The 18,146-nt window shown below is 56.6% G+C and overlaps 1 protein-coding gene across 3 annotated transcripts; it reads right to left on the bottom strand.

Moving 5' to 3' along the window:
- Positions 1-1,135: 1,135 nt before the first annotated feature.
- On the bottom strand, positions 1,136-16,312 carry INKA2 (inka box actin regulator 2). 3 transcript variants are annotated; one of them, XM_068159570.1, is made up of 3 exons: positions 4,706-5,446; positions 3,672-3,743; positions 1,136-2,997 (listed from the first exon to the last, which is right to left on the bottom strand). In XM_068159570.1, exon 3 carries the CDS (start codon positions 2,989-2,991, stop codon positions 2,017-2,019), a length of 975 nt encoding a protein of 324 aa, XP_068015671.1. In that variant the 5' UTR covers positions 2,992-2,997; positions 3,672-3,743; positions 4,706-5,446; the 3' UTR covers positions 1,136-2,016. The 3 variants fall into 3 exon arrangements, with proteins under 3 accessions (XP_068015671.1, XP_068015670.1, XP_068015672.1); XM_068159569.1 differs by lacking the exons at positions 3,672-3,743; positions 4,706-5,446 and adding an exon at positions 16,209-16,312; XM_068159571.1 differs by lacking the exons at positions 3,672-3,743; positions 4,706-5,446 and adding an exon at positions 3,125-3,496.
- Between the last annotated feature and the right edge of the window lie 1,834 nt (positions 16,313-18,146).

Here is an 18,146-nt window from a genome sequence, read left to right as displayed (position 1 = left end):
TTGCCTGGATAACCCCCCCCAGGCCTGCTGCTGCTGGGACATGAGCCCTTCCTCCACTGGGAGTGAGGGCAACAGGTTCTTGCAACCCAAGCCTGGGCCACAGCAGGCATCGGGTGACTCCCAGCTGATGGCAGTGGGGGCCAGCCCCAGCCCCCAGGGCAGCTCCCCCTCCTCTGCAGCCCCAGGGATGGGCTCTGTGCCCCTTCAGACAGGGGCTCACAGAGCTGCTGGGGACTTGCCTTGATCACAGAATCCCAGAATGGTTTGGGTTGGAAAAGACCTTTCAGATCATAGAGTCATAGAATCAATAAGGCTGGAAGAGACCTCAAAGCTCATCGAGACCAACCTGGCACCACAGACCCCATGCCTAAACCACGGCACCAAGTGCCACGTCCAGTCCCCTCTTGAACACCTCCAGGGATGGGGACTCCACCACCTCCCTGGGCAGCACATCCCAATGGCTAACAACTCTCTCTGGGAAGAAGTGAGGAGGGACCAGTGGCAGGACCTGAATGGCCCTGGGGTGGCCTTGCTCCCCTCACTGACCTGGGCACTGCCCAGCTCCAAGGCCCTTCCCTCAGCAGCACTTTCTCCCCAAACACTGGTCCCTTCTCACTGTCCCCAGAAGTGAAACACAGTGCTTGAATTCCCACCCCTGGAGGTGTTTCAGAGCCTCAGAGATGTGGTGCTGAGGGCCATGGTTTAGCCCCGGCCTCGGCAGGGTCACAGAATGGTTGGGCTGGATGACCTGAAAGGTCTTTTCCGACCCAAACCATTCTCTGCTCTGCCCTTCCCTGTGCTGGGGGAGGAAGATGGATGTTCCCTGAAGGCTCTCAGGGATATGCATGAACCACAGTGAGATGTGCCTCCAGAGCAGTGCTAGGACCCTGCCAGGGACCTCTGGCTGCAGCTCTTCTCCCTGCTATGATTTATAAGCTCTCCTGGCATGGAAACTCCCCTGGCTGCCCCCCAGACTCCTCGATCCCAGCTGGGAACAGGCTGACACAACCCACATGTGCCCTCAGCTCCAACCCTACCAACCAAACCTTGCCTGCAACCCCCCCCCCCCCCACCCGCCCCAACACTTCTGCACTGGAGGAGAGCAGAATGAGAGTGAGCCCAGGGTGGATGGAGATGGTCCCAGGGTGGCTGGAGACTGAGGAGGCTTTATTGGTAAGTCTGGGAGAGGTGAGGCTGGTTGTGCCCAGAGGAGGTTTGTACACAACAGGAAACAACCACAAACAAGGTCTGCTGCAACTCTGTGTCTCGGAGCAACTCCAACCAGCAGCTTTTGCAATGCTGCATCTGGTGTGACCTGTGGGGGACAAGGGCACTGGGAGAGGGAGGGGAAAAACCCACTGAGGTCACAGACTTCCACGAACAGAGCCTCGTGTCCCACTGGTTTAACTGGCAGGGGAAGGAGAGGTGCTGGGAGTGCAACTGGGAGGCAACAAAGGGCTGAAGGGCAGCAAAGCTGGGGCTCCCCACCCCCAGCTGGGAACTGCTCCAGCCCTAGACATCCAAACTCAGTTCTTCCAACGGAAAGAAGAGCTCCAGGTACAAGGCTTCAAAGTGGGTCAGAAGCCAGGAGGTTCAAGGGCACAGGAGCAGGGACAGGTTTTGATCCAAACACTGGAGCTGTGCTTGCACACTCGGGGAGCTCCCACAGAATGGCAGCTTGGAAGGGACCCCAAGGGTCATCTGCTCCAACCTTTCACTTGAGAGGATGGAATGGGCCTGAAGAGGCTGCCCCCAGGCCATGCTCCAGGGGCTGGCTATCCCTGACACCCCACTCACCCTTTTAGCAAATACCAGTCCCCAAAAGCCACCCCCCCAGGAGGCTGCAGCTCTGCAGCAGATGCCACTGGAGGTGGCTGAGGTCCGCAGCAGGCTTTGCAGAGGATTCCTCAGCTCAGTCCAGGTGGAGCTCGGGGGTCTCCTGAAGAGCTGTGTGCAGGCTCCAGCTCCTCTCTGGTGGGAGATGTGCTCAAGCAGAGCAGTGAAACGTGGACAGCCTCAGACCCAGACAGCTGTGTTGATGTCAAACCCAGACTGGGAGTAGTCTGTGGCGTCAGGGACCTTCCTGGGGCCACTTTTGGGTCTCTCACTGTTGCTTTCCGCCTTTGGGCACCTCTCAGCTTTGCTGTGATGGTTCTGGATGCTGCCATGAAGGGGGAAGTAAAATGTGCCCTTGAGTTTGTTCATCTTTTTGGGTCTCTTGGAGATTTCAGGCTGTTTGCCCTCGGGGGGCAGCCAGCAAGGTTTCTCCTTGAGAAGCCTGTCCCGGTCCGGCCGGACGCTCCTCAGGAACTTCTTGAAGATGTTGGCTGTGAGGGAGAACTTCCTGCAGAGCTCCTGGGACCTGCTCAAGGACAGGGAGGCCTCGCTCTTCTCCCCCTTCTTCTCCAGCTCGGGCAGATCCAACCAGTTCCCCACCAAGTCTGCAAAGATGTTATCCCCCAAGACCAGCGGCTGCCGGTTCCTGCTCTGGGACATGAGGGAGGAGGTCCAGTCGTGGCCATCCTCACAGCCTGGGCACTCCTGGCAGGCTGCCCACCCCCCAGCTGTGCCCTGGCTGCGAGGGCGGCTGCGCTCGGCTCTGCTCCAGGGGGAGGAAGGTCCTTTGGGGTGGCAAACGTCCTCACTGCAGAGGCTCCCGAAGGAGGAAGGGGTGTCCCTGGGGGGGTGGCCGCCCTCCAGGAGCGCGGCAGGATGGGACAAAGCCTCTGGCCATGGCCTGGCACACGCCAGGGACGTGGGGCTGAGCTCCTCCGCCGCCACCTCCCCGCGCAGCCGCGGCTCCTGCAGGGCGCCGGGCAGGGCTCTGCCGCCCCAGCAGCACTGGTGCTGCTCGGTGCCAGCAACGGTGCCACGGCTCCCCGAGATGTCCAACTGCTCCAGAGCCGTCTGGACCTGGAGGAGTTTCAGCTCCTGCAGCGCACCCATCATGCAGTTCATCTGCTCCTGCAGCCCGTCCCCGACCTCCTTCATGGAGAGCTGCGGAGGGAAGGAAGCAGACAGGGAGTCAGTGTCGCCAGGAGAGAGCAAGAAAACCCTGCCCCGGGGGCTCGGCAGCTTGGCAAGCATCACCTCCTCTGCCCACTGCACTTCAGAGCCATCCTACCTGGAGCCCAGCCGCTTGGTGGAACAGCAGTGGGGTTTTTCCTTAGCTTTCTCTAGGAGTTTCCCCTCTAGGAACAAGAGGAGCTGACAGGAGGAGGGGACTGGATTGGTTTGGATTGGATTGGATTGGATTGGTTTGGATTGCATTGGATCTCTCTTTTTTTTTTGACCTGACAATAAAACAACTAAGTAGTTTGAGTTTCCATTAATTGCTTGGCAGAAACCCAAGGTGCAGAAGTATGAATGGGCCTGGCCGCCGCCAGTTTTAGCATATTCTTCTGCTTTTGTGTCTTTTGTGCCCTGGAACTAACTGAAATCACGAGCCAGAACAATGAGCACAAGTGCCTTGCCGCCGAGTCCCCATCTCTTCAGCCCAGTGCTAAAGCAAATTCAAATCAACCCCACCGAGACTCCCCCTGCTCCTGCCCCCTTCCCCCCCCGATCTTAATAGCCTCGCTACAAGCACCTCTCAGCGGAGGACCATCAAAGACAATGCAATGCCCTTGAGATCAGGCACAAACCGACCAACAAACTCCGGAATTACTCACACGAAACCGGCAAGCCCTCGGGTTCCCGAGCCAGGACCTTTAGCAGCGGTTCTGCCTTATCCCCGGACCTTGCTATGAAGGTTTAACTCTCAATATTAGTCTTAAAATAGGCAAGTTATTTTCCAGGGCTTCTAAACCTCCCCCACCCCACACCCCGCCTCTTCGCTTTCCCTCTGTTGCTCTCTCTCTCCTGTGTAGGATCTGGCTCATATTCCCCAAGTGGCATCATAAACCAACCGGGCTCCACTTGCCAACAGCTGCCACTTGGATCTGTGGTTTTTTTCCCCTTCAGCAGGGATGGGGAGGAGGAATGGGAAGGGGAAGGGGCAGAGCAGCAGGGGCTGGCAGGGCTGGAGGAGAAGACCTGTCACATTAGAGCAAGGTGGTGTGCGGATTACCACTGTCCAGGCAGAGCTGCAGCCCACGCTGTCAGAAACACTTTAGAAAGGCTTGGCACAGGTTTTTGGACAGCAACAGATCCCAAACTGAGGGTGAAAAAGGATCCCCCAGGTTAGGCTCAGCTTCACATTCTCAGGCTTTGCTGGGTTTCCATCCCCTTTGTTCTAACTCGGGCAGCTCAGCTCCCTGCTCTCTTCCCACTCCTGCACCTGCCTCTGCCCGCCGACAAAGAGCAGCCACCAAAAGAAATCAGATCCTTCGCAAGGATTCCTCTCCAGGAGCAGAGCCCCAAAGCTCCTCAGCACTTCTGACCCCACTGCAAAACCCAGACCCTAAAACCAGCCAGCAGGTTGCAGGGCTGGATTTCTTTTCTTTCTTTTTGGAGAGCTTCACTCCCAAGAAACTGCTGCCCTGCCCGGGCCGAGCACAGGAGCTAGGAAGACAGAAATCTCTCTTCAGCTTCTGACTCCACTAGCAAGTGTCTCCAGCTAGCTGGTTCTCCCACACCACAAATCCCCTCCACTTCTGCAGACATGCAAGCCAAGCCCCACCTACAGAGCAGGCGAGCTCCTGGGCTTCCCATCCCGAAGCTGGGCCATATGCTCCCCACGCCTCAGACACCACTATCACCTTACCTCTCCACACTGGCTGCAAGGCTTCTCCTCCTAACCTCCCTTGCCTTATTAATGGCAGCCTCTTTTATCTGGGGCTTTGCAAAAAGCTGGATTTGGAGCCGGCTTGGGCCCTCATTGGCCACTGCCACCAAATCCCCTGGCCAGCCCTTGGGCTGTAATCACACAGCGGGGAGTGACCGGGGTCCTGCGGTAACCGCTGGGCTGATCAAACCCTGCCTGCGCAGGGCGGCTCTGCGCCTCACCTCCTTGATTCAATTAACCCCCACCTCGTGATGGGTGGCATCCTGACAACTGCTGCCTCATCCACCCAGGCAGCAGCGTTTCCTGGGCAGCACTGGCATGGTCGTTGCTCACAGGCTCATCCCATCCTCCTCCCCCCTGCCCGGCAAGAAGAGACCTGAGCCCTGACAGCTCAGGCTCCATCACTTTTCCTTCTGAACAAAGGAGCTGGTTCTGCAAAACCTGGCACCAGCCCCAGCCTGGGGAGCCTGAGCCACTGGAGCAGGAGTGGAGATGTTTTCAGCTGTGGAAATGCATTCCTAGGAGCGACTGCAAGCTCTGGAAGCTCCTTCCCTCGTGGCCAGGCTGGGCTGAGCTGCGCTGCCTCCCTTGCAGCAGAGGGGGAGAAACAGGGGGTTTGGGGACAGGACTTGTCTGTCCAGTTTGAGAGACCTTTGAAGGTGGGACAAATCCTGCCCTCTGGACTCTCCCTCTGGCAATGTGAATCCCACCATCAGCAAGAGAGACTTAAAGATCCTGAGGCTTTTAAGGGTGCTTACAAACGCTGCAAAAGCTTTGGGTTGTGCAATGAAGCAAAAAAATCTCCCCCTCCCTCCCCTCCCCTCCCCCCCTTATCTTTTGCTCTTCGTGGGATCTGTTCAGTCTTCTCCAAACATGAAAAATGAGTGAAACCCAGCCCAAAGTGAAGTCACTGACTGGTGACCAAACAGTCTGCAGGGGCTTGGATTTCATCCACTGGTAATTACCCTGTGGTAATTAAGAGTACTCAAAAGAGAAGTTTCCTCCCCAGTGTCTAACAGCAGCTCTCTCCTCTTTGCCAAGAAGATCTCAGTTCTCCCAAGTTCAGCCTGGCTTCTCTTGAGACTCTCCAGAAGAGGAGCAACCTCCCACAGAAGAGAGACCACCACCAAAGGTTTGAGGTTGAGGGCTGCTAGAGGACCAAGCAGTTTTGGGGAGCAACCCAACAGACAGGGCTGGAAGTGAAGCAGATGCTCCAGCTGCAAGGTGAAGGGACCTTGAGGCTGCAGGATCAACCCTGGCAGCCCCACTGGCTCTGTGCCCACAAGCTGCATGCAGAAGGAGCTGGGATCTGTGAGGAACTCCAGAGCAGCTTTAAACAGAGCGTGAATGTGGCACAAAACCCCAGAGAGCCTTCATGTGGTGTGGAGAGAGCCCCTGCCTGTGCTTGCTGGGGTTATGCAAGTGGCATTATGTAAGCTGCCCACCATGGGGCATCAGGAGATGATCTGCCTTCTGCATGGTTGTGAGCTGGGAATGCCAAACCTGCTGCTGAAGTCTGCCCCAGTGCCAAACTTGCTGCTGAACCTGCCCCAACCCCAAACCTGCTGCTGAAATCTGCCCCAACCCCAAACCTGCTGCTGAACCTGCCCCACTCCCAAACCTGCTGCTGGACCTGCCCCACTCCCAAACCTGCTGCTGGACCTGCCCCAACCCCAAACCTGCTGCTGAACCTGCCCCACTCCCAAACCTGCTGCCGAACCTGCCCCAACCCCAAACCTGCTGCTGAACCTGCCCCAACCCCAAACCTGCTGTTGAACCTGCCCCAACCCCAAACCTGCTGCTGAAATCTGCCCCAACCCCAAACCTGCTGCTGAACCTGCCCCACTCCCAAACCTGCTGCTGAAATCTGCCCCAACCCCAAACCTGCTGCTGAAATCTGCCCCAACCCCAAACCTGCTGCTGAAATCTGCCCCAACCCCAAACCTGCTGCTGGACCTGCCCCAACCCCAAACCTGCTGCTGAAATCTGCCCCAACCCCAAACCTGCTCCTGAACCTGCCCCACTCCCAAACCTGCTGCTGAACCTGCCCCAACCCCAAACCTGCTGCTGAAATCTGCCCCAACCCCAAACCTGCTGCTGAACCTGCCCCAGTCCCAAACCTGCTGCTGAACCTGCCCCAGTCCCAAACCTGCTGCTGACCCTGCCCCCTGCTCAGTTGTGCTGCAGAGCTGAGTGCAGGGCAAACAGCATCTGCTGCAAACAGCAACACCCTGCCCTCTTGTACCTGCAGGTCTCTGCTCCAGGTGCACAAATACAGCAGCATTTCAAGGTCTCTGGGTGTCTCATTTGAGTCACTTTGTGGCCCAGCACAGCTGGGGGGGTTGGCAGCTCTGGCACATTACACCTGTGACAAAGTGCAGGTGTTCCAAGTTCACAGTCAGAAGCCTCAAACTGCATCTCACCATCACCCCTGACACCTGCAGGCCCTAAAAGCTGCCACCAGAAGGTTTTAGGCTAATCCTAAATGGAGTGGGTCCAGGGGAGGCCACAAAGATGATCAGAGGGTTGGAGCACCTCTCCTACGAAGACAGGCTGGGAGAGGTGGGGCTGTTCAGCCTGGAGAAGAGAAGGGCTCCAGGGAGACCCTAGAGCAGCATTTCAATACCCAAAGAGGACCTACAGGAAGGCTGGGGAGGGGCTGTTCAGAAGGGGCTGTGGTGACAGAAGGAGGGTCAAGGCCTTGAAACTGGAGCTGGGTAGATCTGGGTTGGACATTAGGAGGAAGCTCTGCACAGTGAAACATTTCAACAGGTCGCTCAGGGCTGTGGTTGAGGCCCCATCCCTGGATGCATTCAAGGGCAGGCTTGATGTGGCCCCCAACAGCCTGCTCTAGTGGGAGCTGTCGCTGCTGTCTGCAGGGGGGTTGAACAAGATGACCTTTGAGAGTCCCTTCCAAGCTGCTGCAATCTGTGCACAAGCCACAGATGCCTTTTCCAGCCAGAGCAGTGCAGGGCTGGGCACAGCTGTGAGCTTTGTGCTCCCCAGCAGCAGCTGGGATTCAGTGTCTGAGGGGGAAGGTTTCTTCTCCAGCAGTGAGGCTTTGCCTCCATCCCAACCCTCCTGTGAAAAGTGTGAACAAGGCTGAATGCTCTGCCTAAATGCTTCAACCAAGGCAAAAAGCTTGCTTCAACCAAGGCAAAAAGCTTGCTTCAACCAAGGCAAAAAGCTTGCTTCAACTGCAGCCACCCTGAACACCAGCAGCTGCAGTGCACAGTCCAGAAGCCACTGGCCTGGATCAGCAGTAGTGTGGCCAGCAAGAGCAAGGAGTGATCAAACCTCTGTACTGGGCACTGGGGAGGCTGCACCTTGAATACTGGCTGCAGCTTGGGGCCCTTCATTCCAAGGAGGACACTGAGGTGCTGGAGTGTGTCCAGAGAAGGGCAGCAAAGCTGGGGAAGGGTCTGGAGACCAGGGCTGGGTGAGGAGCAGCTGAGGAACTGGGGTGGTTTAGCCTGGAGGAGGCTGAATGGAGACCTCCTTGCTCTCTACACTCCCTGAAAGGAGGCTGGAGGGAGGTGGGGGTTGGTCTTTTCTTTTCTCCCTTGTATCAGGTGATAGAAGGAGAGGAAATGGCCTCAAGCTGCACCAGGGGAGGTTTAGGTTGGACATCAGGGAAAATTTCTTTGCTGCCAGAGTGGTGAGGGATTGGCACAGGCTGCCCAGGGAGGTGGTGGAGTCCCCATCCCTGGAGGTGTGTAAGGAACGTGTGGCCATGGCACCTGGGGCCATGGTTTGGTGGCCATGGTGGTGCTGGGTTGCTGGTTGGACTCAATGATCTCAGAGGGCTTTTCCAACCCAAACCATTCCATGCCTCTCAAGCACTCCCAAGGGCTCACCAAGAGATATTCAGCGTGAAGGGGGAGAAATACACCCAACAAGCAGTGAGCACCTTGCAGGACTGGCAGAGTTCAGCTGCAGAGGGGTTTTTGACACTGGAAATCTCCCACCCTGTGCAGCACAGGGCTCAGCCACTGCCCAAACTGGGCCCAAACAGTGATTTCCTCAAAATGCTAATTCCCACAGCTGTGACCACAATTGGTTTACACAGTGAATAAATCAGTGACCCCCTCCCTCCCCCCCTCCCCTAGCCCTGATTAACACAGCAGGAGGACAGCTGCCCCCAAGGAACATCCTCTGCAGCCACTGGCATGTTATAACCCCCAACCCAAACACCTGAGATGACACAGGAGGGAGATTTCACTTCTCACTTCCCACTTCCCAGGTTCATAAGGACCTTTTTTCCCCCCCCCACCACCACTTTGGGAACTAATGCTTGCATCCTGTTTGCATCCACATGCACCAGTTCCCAGGATGCAGCTCCTCTAGAGGTTGAGATGCTGGAAGGTGTCCAGAGAAGGGCAAGAAAGCTGGGGAGGGGTCTGGAGCACAGCCCTGGGAAGAGAGGCTGAGGGAGCTGGGGTTGCTTAGCCTGCAGAAGAGGAGGCTCAGGGGAGACCTTCTTGCTCTCTCCAGCTCCCTGCAGGGAGGTTGTAGCCAGGAGGGGGTTGGTCTCTTCTCCCAGGCAAGCAGCACCAGAACAAGAGGACACAGTCTCAAGCTGTGCCAGGGGAGGTTTAGGCTGGAGATGAGGAAGAAATTCTTCACAGAGAGAGAGATTGGCCCTGGGGATGTGCTGCCCAGGGAGGTGATGGAGTCCCCATCCCTGGAGGTGTTTAGGAAGAGCCTGGATGAGGTGCTTGGAGCCATGGTTCAATTGATCAGATGGTGTTGGGTGAGAGGTTGGACTGGATGATCTCTGAGGTCTTTTCCAACCTGCTTAATTCTATTCTATTCTATTCTATTCTGTGCCCTTCCAGCCTGGCTGCACATCTGGGGCTTCTCCAGACCTGCAGCAGCTTTTGGGATGCTGAGGGGAGAGAAGGGGAAAAAAACCCAGTGAGCCCAGCAGGACTTTCAGCTGAGCACAGGGAGTGAGAAGAAGAGCTCAGAGCCTGTTTGTTGTGATGAGGAGGAAGACAGATGTCCAGCTTTGGAGGTGGAAGAAAGCAACAGAGAGGAAGCTATTGCTCTGAGGACAGGAAAGGACAAATGGCAAAGGGCAGTTTGCAATAATAGTGCTGACAGGCAACAGAGCCAGCACCAAACAATTGGTATTTAAAGAGGATGACATAATAGAGGCCAAAATTATTTTAGAACTGCTGAGCTGCTCATATTGTGTCTGTGTTTCCCTTTGGGTCACTAACTAGATTAATCTTCAGCAAGCCTGCAGTTGTGGCTGGGCAGAACTCTTTGGGGCACCCTGCCTGGTTCACAGAGCTGCCCTGCAGCCTGGTGCTGCTCTTTCCTCTTCTTCCCCCTTGCCAGATGCTCACATCCCCAGGAATTTGAAGCCTCTCTTATACCTCTTCTCCTCCCTGAGCATTTAAGGCACAAATAAGGAGGTTAAGTGTGAGCTCACAAACCATCTGAAGGAGGAAGGATGCTGAGACTTTCCCAAAGCCTCTTCCCCAATAGCTTGAATAGATCTTAAACAGATGTTATCCATGGGAGACCCTCCTTACTCAGTCCCCTTCCTTTCCATTGTGATGATGATGATGATGTTCTCTCCTTCCCATGCACACTTGCTGCCTTTACAGGCAAATCAGCAAACCAGTGCTCTACAAGCAGGAAACAAATGGACCAGAACCAGCTCCAACCTTCAGACTTCTGCTCACAGCCCAGGGAGCAGGGAGACCACACTTCCCAGTGTGCAGATGATGGTTATGGGCTGGCTTCCAACCAAAGCTCTGCTTCACTGGGGGGGGATCTGGTCTTGAACATTCCTCAAAATGGGTAGCTAAGGGTCTCAAAAAAGCCACCAGGATCTTCACAGCATCACACAGGGCTGGAAGGGATCCTCGAGGGTCATCTTGGCCAAGCCCTCTGCAGTGGACAGGGACACCTCCAACTAGATCAGGTTTAGGACTCCTCAGGAGTCACAGAATCACAGAATCACCAAGGTTGGAAGAGATCTCAAAGATCAGCAAGTCCAACCTGGCACCACAGACCCCATGACTAAACCATGGCACCAAGTGCCACATCCAATCCCCTCTTGAACACCTCCAGGGACAGAGACTCCACCACCTCCCTGGGCAGCACATCCCAGTGGCTAACAACTCTCCCTGGGAAGAACTTTCTCCTCCCCTCCAGCCTAAACTTCCCCTGGCACAGCTTGAGACTGTGTCCTCTTGTTCTGGTGCTGGTTGCCTGGGAGAAGAGCCCAACCTCCACCTGGCTACAACCTCCCTTCAGGCAGTTGGAGAGAGCAAGAAGGTCTCCCCTGAGCCTCCTCTTCTGCAGGCTAAGCAACCCCAGCTCCCTCAGCCTCTCCTCACAGGGCTGTGCTCCAGACCCCTCCCCAGCTTTGTTGCCCTTCTCTGGACACCTTCAAGTCTCTCAATGTCCTTCTTAAACTGAGGGGCCCAGAACTGGACACAGGACTCAAGGTGTGGCCTCAGAACTGGACACAGGACTCAAGGTGTGGCCTCAGCAGTGCTGAGCACAGGGCAGAATGACTTCCATGCTCCTGCTGGCCACACTGTTCCTGATGCAGGCCAGGATCAGACTCCTGGAGCACCACAAAAGCCACCAGAATAGGACCCAAGTGTGAGACAAAGGTTAAAACCATTGGCTGGATTTTTCACTCAGACCAAATGTTCTCTTCCTGCAAGATATTCATAGCAAGAAACTTCATCTACCAGGACATAAATTGATGTAAGAAGGGAGCCAGACTCCATCAAACTCGGTAATAACTCGATGCATTTATTAGGCATGAGCAAGGAGAGCATTCAGAAGGTCAAGCCAGAGGGGTGAGGCTTGGTTTAAATACCTACTTGAATGCTTTTCCTCCTGGAAAGAGGGGGGGATAAAAGGGCAAGAGAAACCCCAGAAGCATCCCAGATTCCTCAGGAAAGACCAAACCACACAAAGTAAAGTTACAGCTCAAGCTGGCTTGACTGTGACCCCCTCACCAGCTACAGCCACCCAAGCCCCAAGTGCAAGATGAGGGATGAGAAGCTCAACAGGAGCCAGCAGTGAGCACTTGCAGCCCAGAAAGCCAAACACAGCCTGGGCTGCAGAAAGAGAAGCAGAGCCAGCAGGGCCAGGGAGGGGATTCTCCCCCTCTGTTCTGCTCTGTTGAAACCACATCTGGAGCACTGTGTCCAGTTCTGGAGCCTCTATTGCAGGAAGGATCTGGAGGTGCTGGAAGGTGTCCAGAGAAGGGCCAGGAGGATGAGCAGAGGGCTGGAGCTGCTCTGCTATGAGGACAGACTGAGGGAGTTGGGGCTGTTCAGTCTGGAAAAGAGAAAGCTCCAAGGAGACCTTGTTGTGCCTTTCCAGTATCTGCAGGGGGCTACAGGAAAGCTGGGGAGGGACTTTTGAGGGTGTCAGGGAGTAATAGGACAGGGGGGAATGGAACAAAACTAGAAGTGGGGAGATTCAGACTGGCTGTTAGGAAGTTCTTCCCCAGGAGGGTGGTGAGAGCCTGGCACAGGCTGCCCAGGGAGGTGGTGGAAGCCTCACCCCTGGAGGTGTTTGCAGCCAGGCTGGAGGTGGCTGTGAGCAACCTGCTGTGGTGTGAGGTGTCCCTGGCCATGGCAGGGGGGTTGGAGCTGGCTGAGCCTTGAGGTCCTTTCCAGCCCTGACAACTCTGTGGTTCTAAGATAAATCAGCCCCCATGGCCTCACCAGTCCCCAGCTGGATAACAAGTGATTTATTCTTAGGTCAGAAGAGCCTGGAAAGCCCAGGCCCAGAGTCCCAGGGCATGGCCACTGCTGTGGCTGTGTCTAACCAGCCCCAGTCCAATGCCATCTGCAGCGTGAGGCACGGAAATGAAATTCCCCTCTGCTAATCCCCCAGCAAGACAATTCTTGTCCAGTCTCATCTTTCAGCTGAGATAACATTCTGCTAGCAGACATCATGTTCCTGTGCCTCAGAAGGCTGGCTGCAGGCTGCCATCCCAGCTGATAAAAGCCAAGAGGAGTTTGGGGCTGGGGTGGTTAAGGGTGGATTCAGCCCCTCAGGGGCACTCCTCACAGCTGCCAGGTGGAGGACTGGTACAGGAGTGGGGAAGTGCAACTTTTGGACCCTGCTCTACACACACACACACACACACACACAAAAAAGTGATGTGGACAGGCTGGAAAGCATCCAGGGAAGGGCCACGAGAATGTTCAGAGGCCTGGCAGCTCTGCCATGTGAGGACAGGCTGACAGAGCTGGGCTTGTTCAGCCGTGAGGAGGCTGAGGGGAAACCTCTTTGCCATGGATCAGGGCAGAAAGGGAGGCTGCCAGGAGGATGGAGACTCCCTTTGTACAAAGAGTCCCATGGCAAAGGTGAGGGGTGGTGGGGACAAGTTACTGCTGGGGAGATTCCCATTGGGATCCAGAAGGAAATGTTTCCCCATGAAAACAGCCAGAGATTGGAATCATCTCCCAAGGGAAGCAGTGCAGCCTCCTACACTGGGCAGTTTGCAGGCTCAGCTTGCCAGGCTGCTGGACCAGCTCTGTCCAGCTCCACCTTCACCCAGAAAGGTTGCCCCAGATGATCCTTGGGGTCCCTTCCGAGCTGGCATTCTGTGACCTTGCTGCAGGCCTACAAACCAGCACTGCACATTCTCATGAACCACTCTGCATCCACAAATCCCCAGGGTTTTTCCAGAGGAGGTGAACAAGGTGCCCCTCTATTTGCCACACACAGAGGGAGGCGCAGAGAGCTGGCACAGCTCCTCCAGAGGCTGGTGTCAAGCTGAGGATCCCGGAGCAGCCATCAGCTGCCAGCAGAGCTGCCCTCAGCCCATGGGGATGAATGGCTGTGTCAGCTGAGGCTCTCCTGGCTCGGAAGCATTTGCCTGTGGAAGCTTCTGAATGAATTGCAATCAAAGGGACGCCACACATGCCAGCAACGATCAGCTTACAACGGCAAGCATGGGACGGGGGAGAGGAGGGCTCCCATTGACTGCAAGGGCCCTGGGAGCCCTGGCAGAGCTTTCCCGGAGGTGAGGGCCGGTGTGAGCACGCCCAGACCCACGCTCACCCCATGACTTGCCTGGCAAAGCCAAGAGTGATCTCAGTGCGGGGCTGTGTTGAAACGCTGGGGCACAGCGGCAGCCCCAGCCAAGCACACCACTACTGCAAGGGCAAAGCACAAAGCAGGAGGAAGAAAAATGGGAGCTGGAATGCTCCCATCCCACCCTGGTGAGGGATAGAGTTGCACTTGGAGATAACTCTTCCTTGGGAACAGGGAGCTGTGCCAACATCTGCTCTCTTCTGAGAACATCCCTTCCTCTGAACAGCCCAAGGCTGCGGCGCTTCACACCGAGACAAATGAAACCTCTGCCAGCTCCTGGCCCCTGGCTCAGGTGGCACACTGGCCAGCTCAGCAAGCCTGGCTCCCCAGAGGGCAGGTTTGCAGAACTTCCCTGCAGGACACCTGCTCAGAGGCCCTCCCATCCGACCAGAGCTGCTCCCTGCGCACCACGGTGCCTCCACATCTGCAGTGGTGCCCTGGGCTCCCCTTGAGCTGCACATGGGGAGGCTCATTGCCTCCCTCTGGCCAAGTCCTTCCCACCATTCCTGCTGCATGACTCTTGGTTCTGGTGCATTTTCTGTCTGCAGGCATGACCTGCCCAGTAATGGAGAAAGTGGAAACGCAGCAGGGTCAAGAGGCGCAGTTCCCACTCACCACTCAGTGCAGATGGCCCCAGCTGTCTGTGGTGCTGCCTGCTGCCCTTTAAAGAAACATCAATAATATGCTCTAGTTCCAGCCTATCTGGAAAGTATTGATTTTTAAAGCTGTTATTGCTCAGGATATCAGTAATGGTTGTTTCCATTGCTCTCTACAACCTCCTTGCTCTCTACACCTCCCTGAAAGGAGGCTGGAGGGAGGTGGGGGTCAGTCTCTTCTCCCTACCACCAGGGAATGAGAAGAAATGGCCTGAAATGGTGCCAGGGGAGGTTTAGGTTGGAGATGAGGAAACATTTCTCTGCTGTATGAGTGGTCAGGGATTGAAACAGGCTGCCCAGGGAGGTGGTGGAGTCACTATCCCTAGAGGGGTTCGAGAAATGTGTGGACATGGCACTCGGGGACATGGCCATGGTGCTAAGTCAATGATAGTGGAGGTCTTGTCCAGCCAAAACAATCCCTTGAGTCTGTGTTTAGAATAGAATAGAATAGAATAGAATAGAATAGAATAGAATAGAATAGAGTAGAATAGAATAGAATAGAATAGAATAGAATAGAATAGAGTAGAACAGAATAGAATAGAATAGAATTAACCAAGTTGGAAAAGACCTTCCACGTCATCAAATCCAGCCTATCACCCAGCACCATCTGATCAACTAAGCCATGGCACCAAGTGCCTCATCCAGGCTCTTCCTAAACACCTCCAGGGATGGGGACTCCACCACCTCCCTGGGCAGCACATTCCAATGCCTGAGCACTCTTGAAGGGAAGAAATTACTCCTGAGATCCAACCTAAACCTCCCCTGGTGCAATTTGAGGCCATCATTGTCCAATCATTAGTACTGGAGAGAAGAAACCAAACCCTTCCTTTCAGGTAGCACTCTGCAGCTCGCAGCCACCTCCAGGCAGCAGCGCATCCAGACCCTGCCCTGGCACAGCTCCCTGCCCTGGCACAGCTCTAACTTCTTGTGTCTCTGTCATGACTCAAACGCTGCTCCTGCACCGGGGGCAGGGTGGCAATGCCGCGTGTGAACCCGTTCGGCGCGACTCCGGTTTGCACCGACACCAACATCCCTCCCACGGAGCCCCACAGCGGGAAGCTTCTGCGCATCCAGAAACTTCAGGCACCCGTGCCTGCCCTGCCTCCTTCTCCCCTTTTGTTCTCCTCCTCTCTCTCTGTCTGAACCCCCGCAGCCCTCCCCAGCCCTGCCTGGCGCCGGAGCCCGGTTCCGGGACGTGTCGGTTCTTCCACACCCCCCCCGCAGCGAGCCCCGTGTACCGGCAGCTCCCGGGGCCGGCGGACAAGCCCCGGCAAGTCGAGTGGGTGAGGTTTAGGGCTGTGCGGGCTGGGGAGGCGCGGGGGTTCATGACAATGGGTCCCCGCTCCCGCAGAAGTATTGCCGAGCCGTGGAAGTGGCAGGCGCTCGCTCCCTTCGCATCGCTTTGGTTCCCTTGAACTTGCTCTCACCAGAGACCTCTGCAGATGCCTCTGGTCTCTGATCTTTGCGGGCATCGTCTCCCTAACCCCCCCCCCGCACACCCCCGACACCCTCCCCGCGCCCAGCACCGTGTTTCTCTCCCGCAGGCGACGGCACCGGTGCCCCCCGAGCAGCCCAAAGCCCCGGGCAGGCTCGGCTGGATGCAACCGGGACCCCCCCCCCCCGCCCCGCCGCTCCCGTCCCGCCGTTCCCCCAGCTAAGGGCTCAGGGCACCGCCGCGGCGGGACGAGCCCCGGGTGTGCGGGAACCCCCCCTCCCCGTCTCCGCCGCCCCCTTACCAGCTCCTGCCTGAGCCGCCGCAGGTGCTGGTCCATGGCCCGGCTCAGCGCGGCCCTGCCATGCCAGCTCCGCCCGCCCGGGGAGGGGACGGCAGCCGGGCGGGGGGACCGGGGGGAGCCGGGGGCGGCACCGGGAGGGGGGCAGAGCCCAGCCCAGCCCAGCCCGGGCAGGGCCAGCGAGGAGGGGGCCGGTGCGGAGCGGGGTTGCGGAGCGGCTGCTGAGCGGTGGAGAGGGGAAGGGGGCGGCCGCTGCCCCCCACCCCGGGCAGGGGAGTCCTGGTAAAGGCGGCAGGCGAGGAGAGCGTTCCTGAAGCGGTGCCGGAGCCGAGTCAGCGCTCGGTGCGGCCGGGACCGCGGGAGGAGGTGCGGAGAAGTTGGAGGGTTGGGTTTATTGTGGCCGAGATGCTGCGCGGGGATGTGCGGGGAGCGGAGCGCCCCGGGGATTAGCCGGCGTGGCCTCAATCACGGCAAGGAGCGGAGCCCTGCCCTGCCGGATTCCCCGCTAGGCTCTGCTCGAGGGCTGGAATGCTGCGGGATGGTTCGCTCCTGGTCCAGCCGTGCTTTGTCACCCCGGGGCATGTCCCAGCTCCCCCCCGGCTGGTGGCAGGACCGCAGGCAGTGACCTTCACCCATGGCCGTGCCGCTGTCAAACCGCCCTCGTCGAGCAGCGCAGGGTTAGGGAGCTGCAAGGAAGAGGTGCTGGAAATCCTTAGCATGGATTTATGTCCAGAGCAGAAGCAGTTTTGTCCTGGCTGTGGTCCACAAGCAGTGTCTGGGCTGAGAGGAGCTTGTGCACAGGGAAAAAAAACCCTGGAAACTCCCTGGACATGAGGGATATTCAAAGAATCAGAATGGGTTGGATTGGAAGGGACCTAAAAGATCATCCAGTTCCAACTGGATGGACACCTCCCACCAGCCCAGGTTGTTCAAGGCCTCATCCAACCTGGCCTTGAACACCTCCAGGGGGGGAACATCCAGAACCTCCCTGTTCCAGTGTTTCCCCACCCTCACTCTAAAGAATTTCTTCCTCATCTCCAGTCTCAATCTCTCCTCTGCCAGCTCAAAGCCATTGCCTCTTGTGCTGTCACTCCAAGCCCTTATCAAAAATCCCTCCCTAGCTCTCCTGTAGCCCCTTCAGGTACTGCAAAGCTGCTCTAAGGTCTCCCTGGAGCCTTCTGCAGGCTGAACTCCCCCCAACTCTCTTAGCTCCAGCAGTTCGATGTCCTTATGCTGTCCCTGCTCTCCTCTCAGGGCAGCTTTGTTGTTGTGGTTGGGTTTTTTCCCCCCTCTGCTGTTGCTTGTCACCACAGGAAACCAGCCAGATGGACAGAAGAGCCAGGCAAAGACAGAAGCACTTTGGTAGCATCAGGCTTTCTAAGTGCACTGAATCCAGAAGGATTTGAGGTTTTTCAGCATTCCTCACTGATACATTTTCATTCTCAGCTGCTGTGCACAGCATTGCTCAGCTTCTAAATCCTGATGGATTGGGCCAGGTTGGTCCAAATCCTTCTGCAATGGGTAAGAACCTGACAGGAGGAAGAATACAACTTTGTGTGTTCAAATTTGGGGATGGAATAGAATAGAATAAACCAGGTTGGAAGAGACCTTTGACATCATTGTGTCCAACCTATCATCCAACACCACCTAATCAACTAAACCATGGCACCAAGCACCCCATCAAGTCTCCTGAACACCTCCAGGGATGGTGACTCTACCACCTCCCTGGGCAGCACATCCCAACGGGCAATCACTCTGTGTAGAACTTCCTCCTAACATCCAGCCTAAACCTCCCCTGGCACAGCTTGAGACTGTGTCCTCTTATTCTGGTGCTGCTTGCCTGGGAGAAGAGACCAACCCCCACCTGGCTACAACCTCCCTTCAGGGAGTTGGAGAAAGCAAGAAGGTCTCCCCTGAGCCTCCATTTCTCCAGGCTAAGCA

Source organism: Melanerpes formicivorus, unplaced genomic scaffold (assembly GCF_026170545.1).
Source record: "Melanerpes formicivorus ecotype bairdi unplaced genomic scaffold, bMelFor1.0.p_v2 SCAF_46, whole genome shotgun sequence".
Classification (NCBI taxonomy): domain Eukaryota; kingdom Metazoa; phylum Chordata; class Aves; order Piciformes; family Picidae; genus Melanerpes; species Melanerpes formicivorus.
The sequence above is the reverse complement of the archived record's forward strand: the minus strand, read 5'-3'. Positions and strand labels throughout refer to the sequence as shown.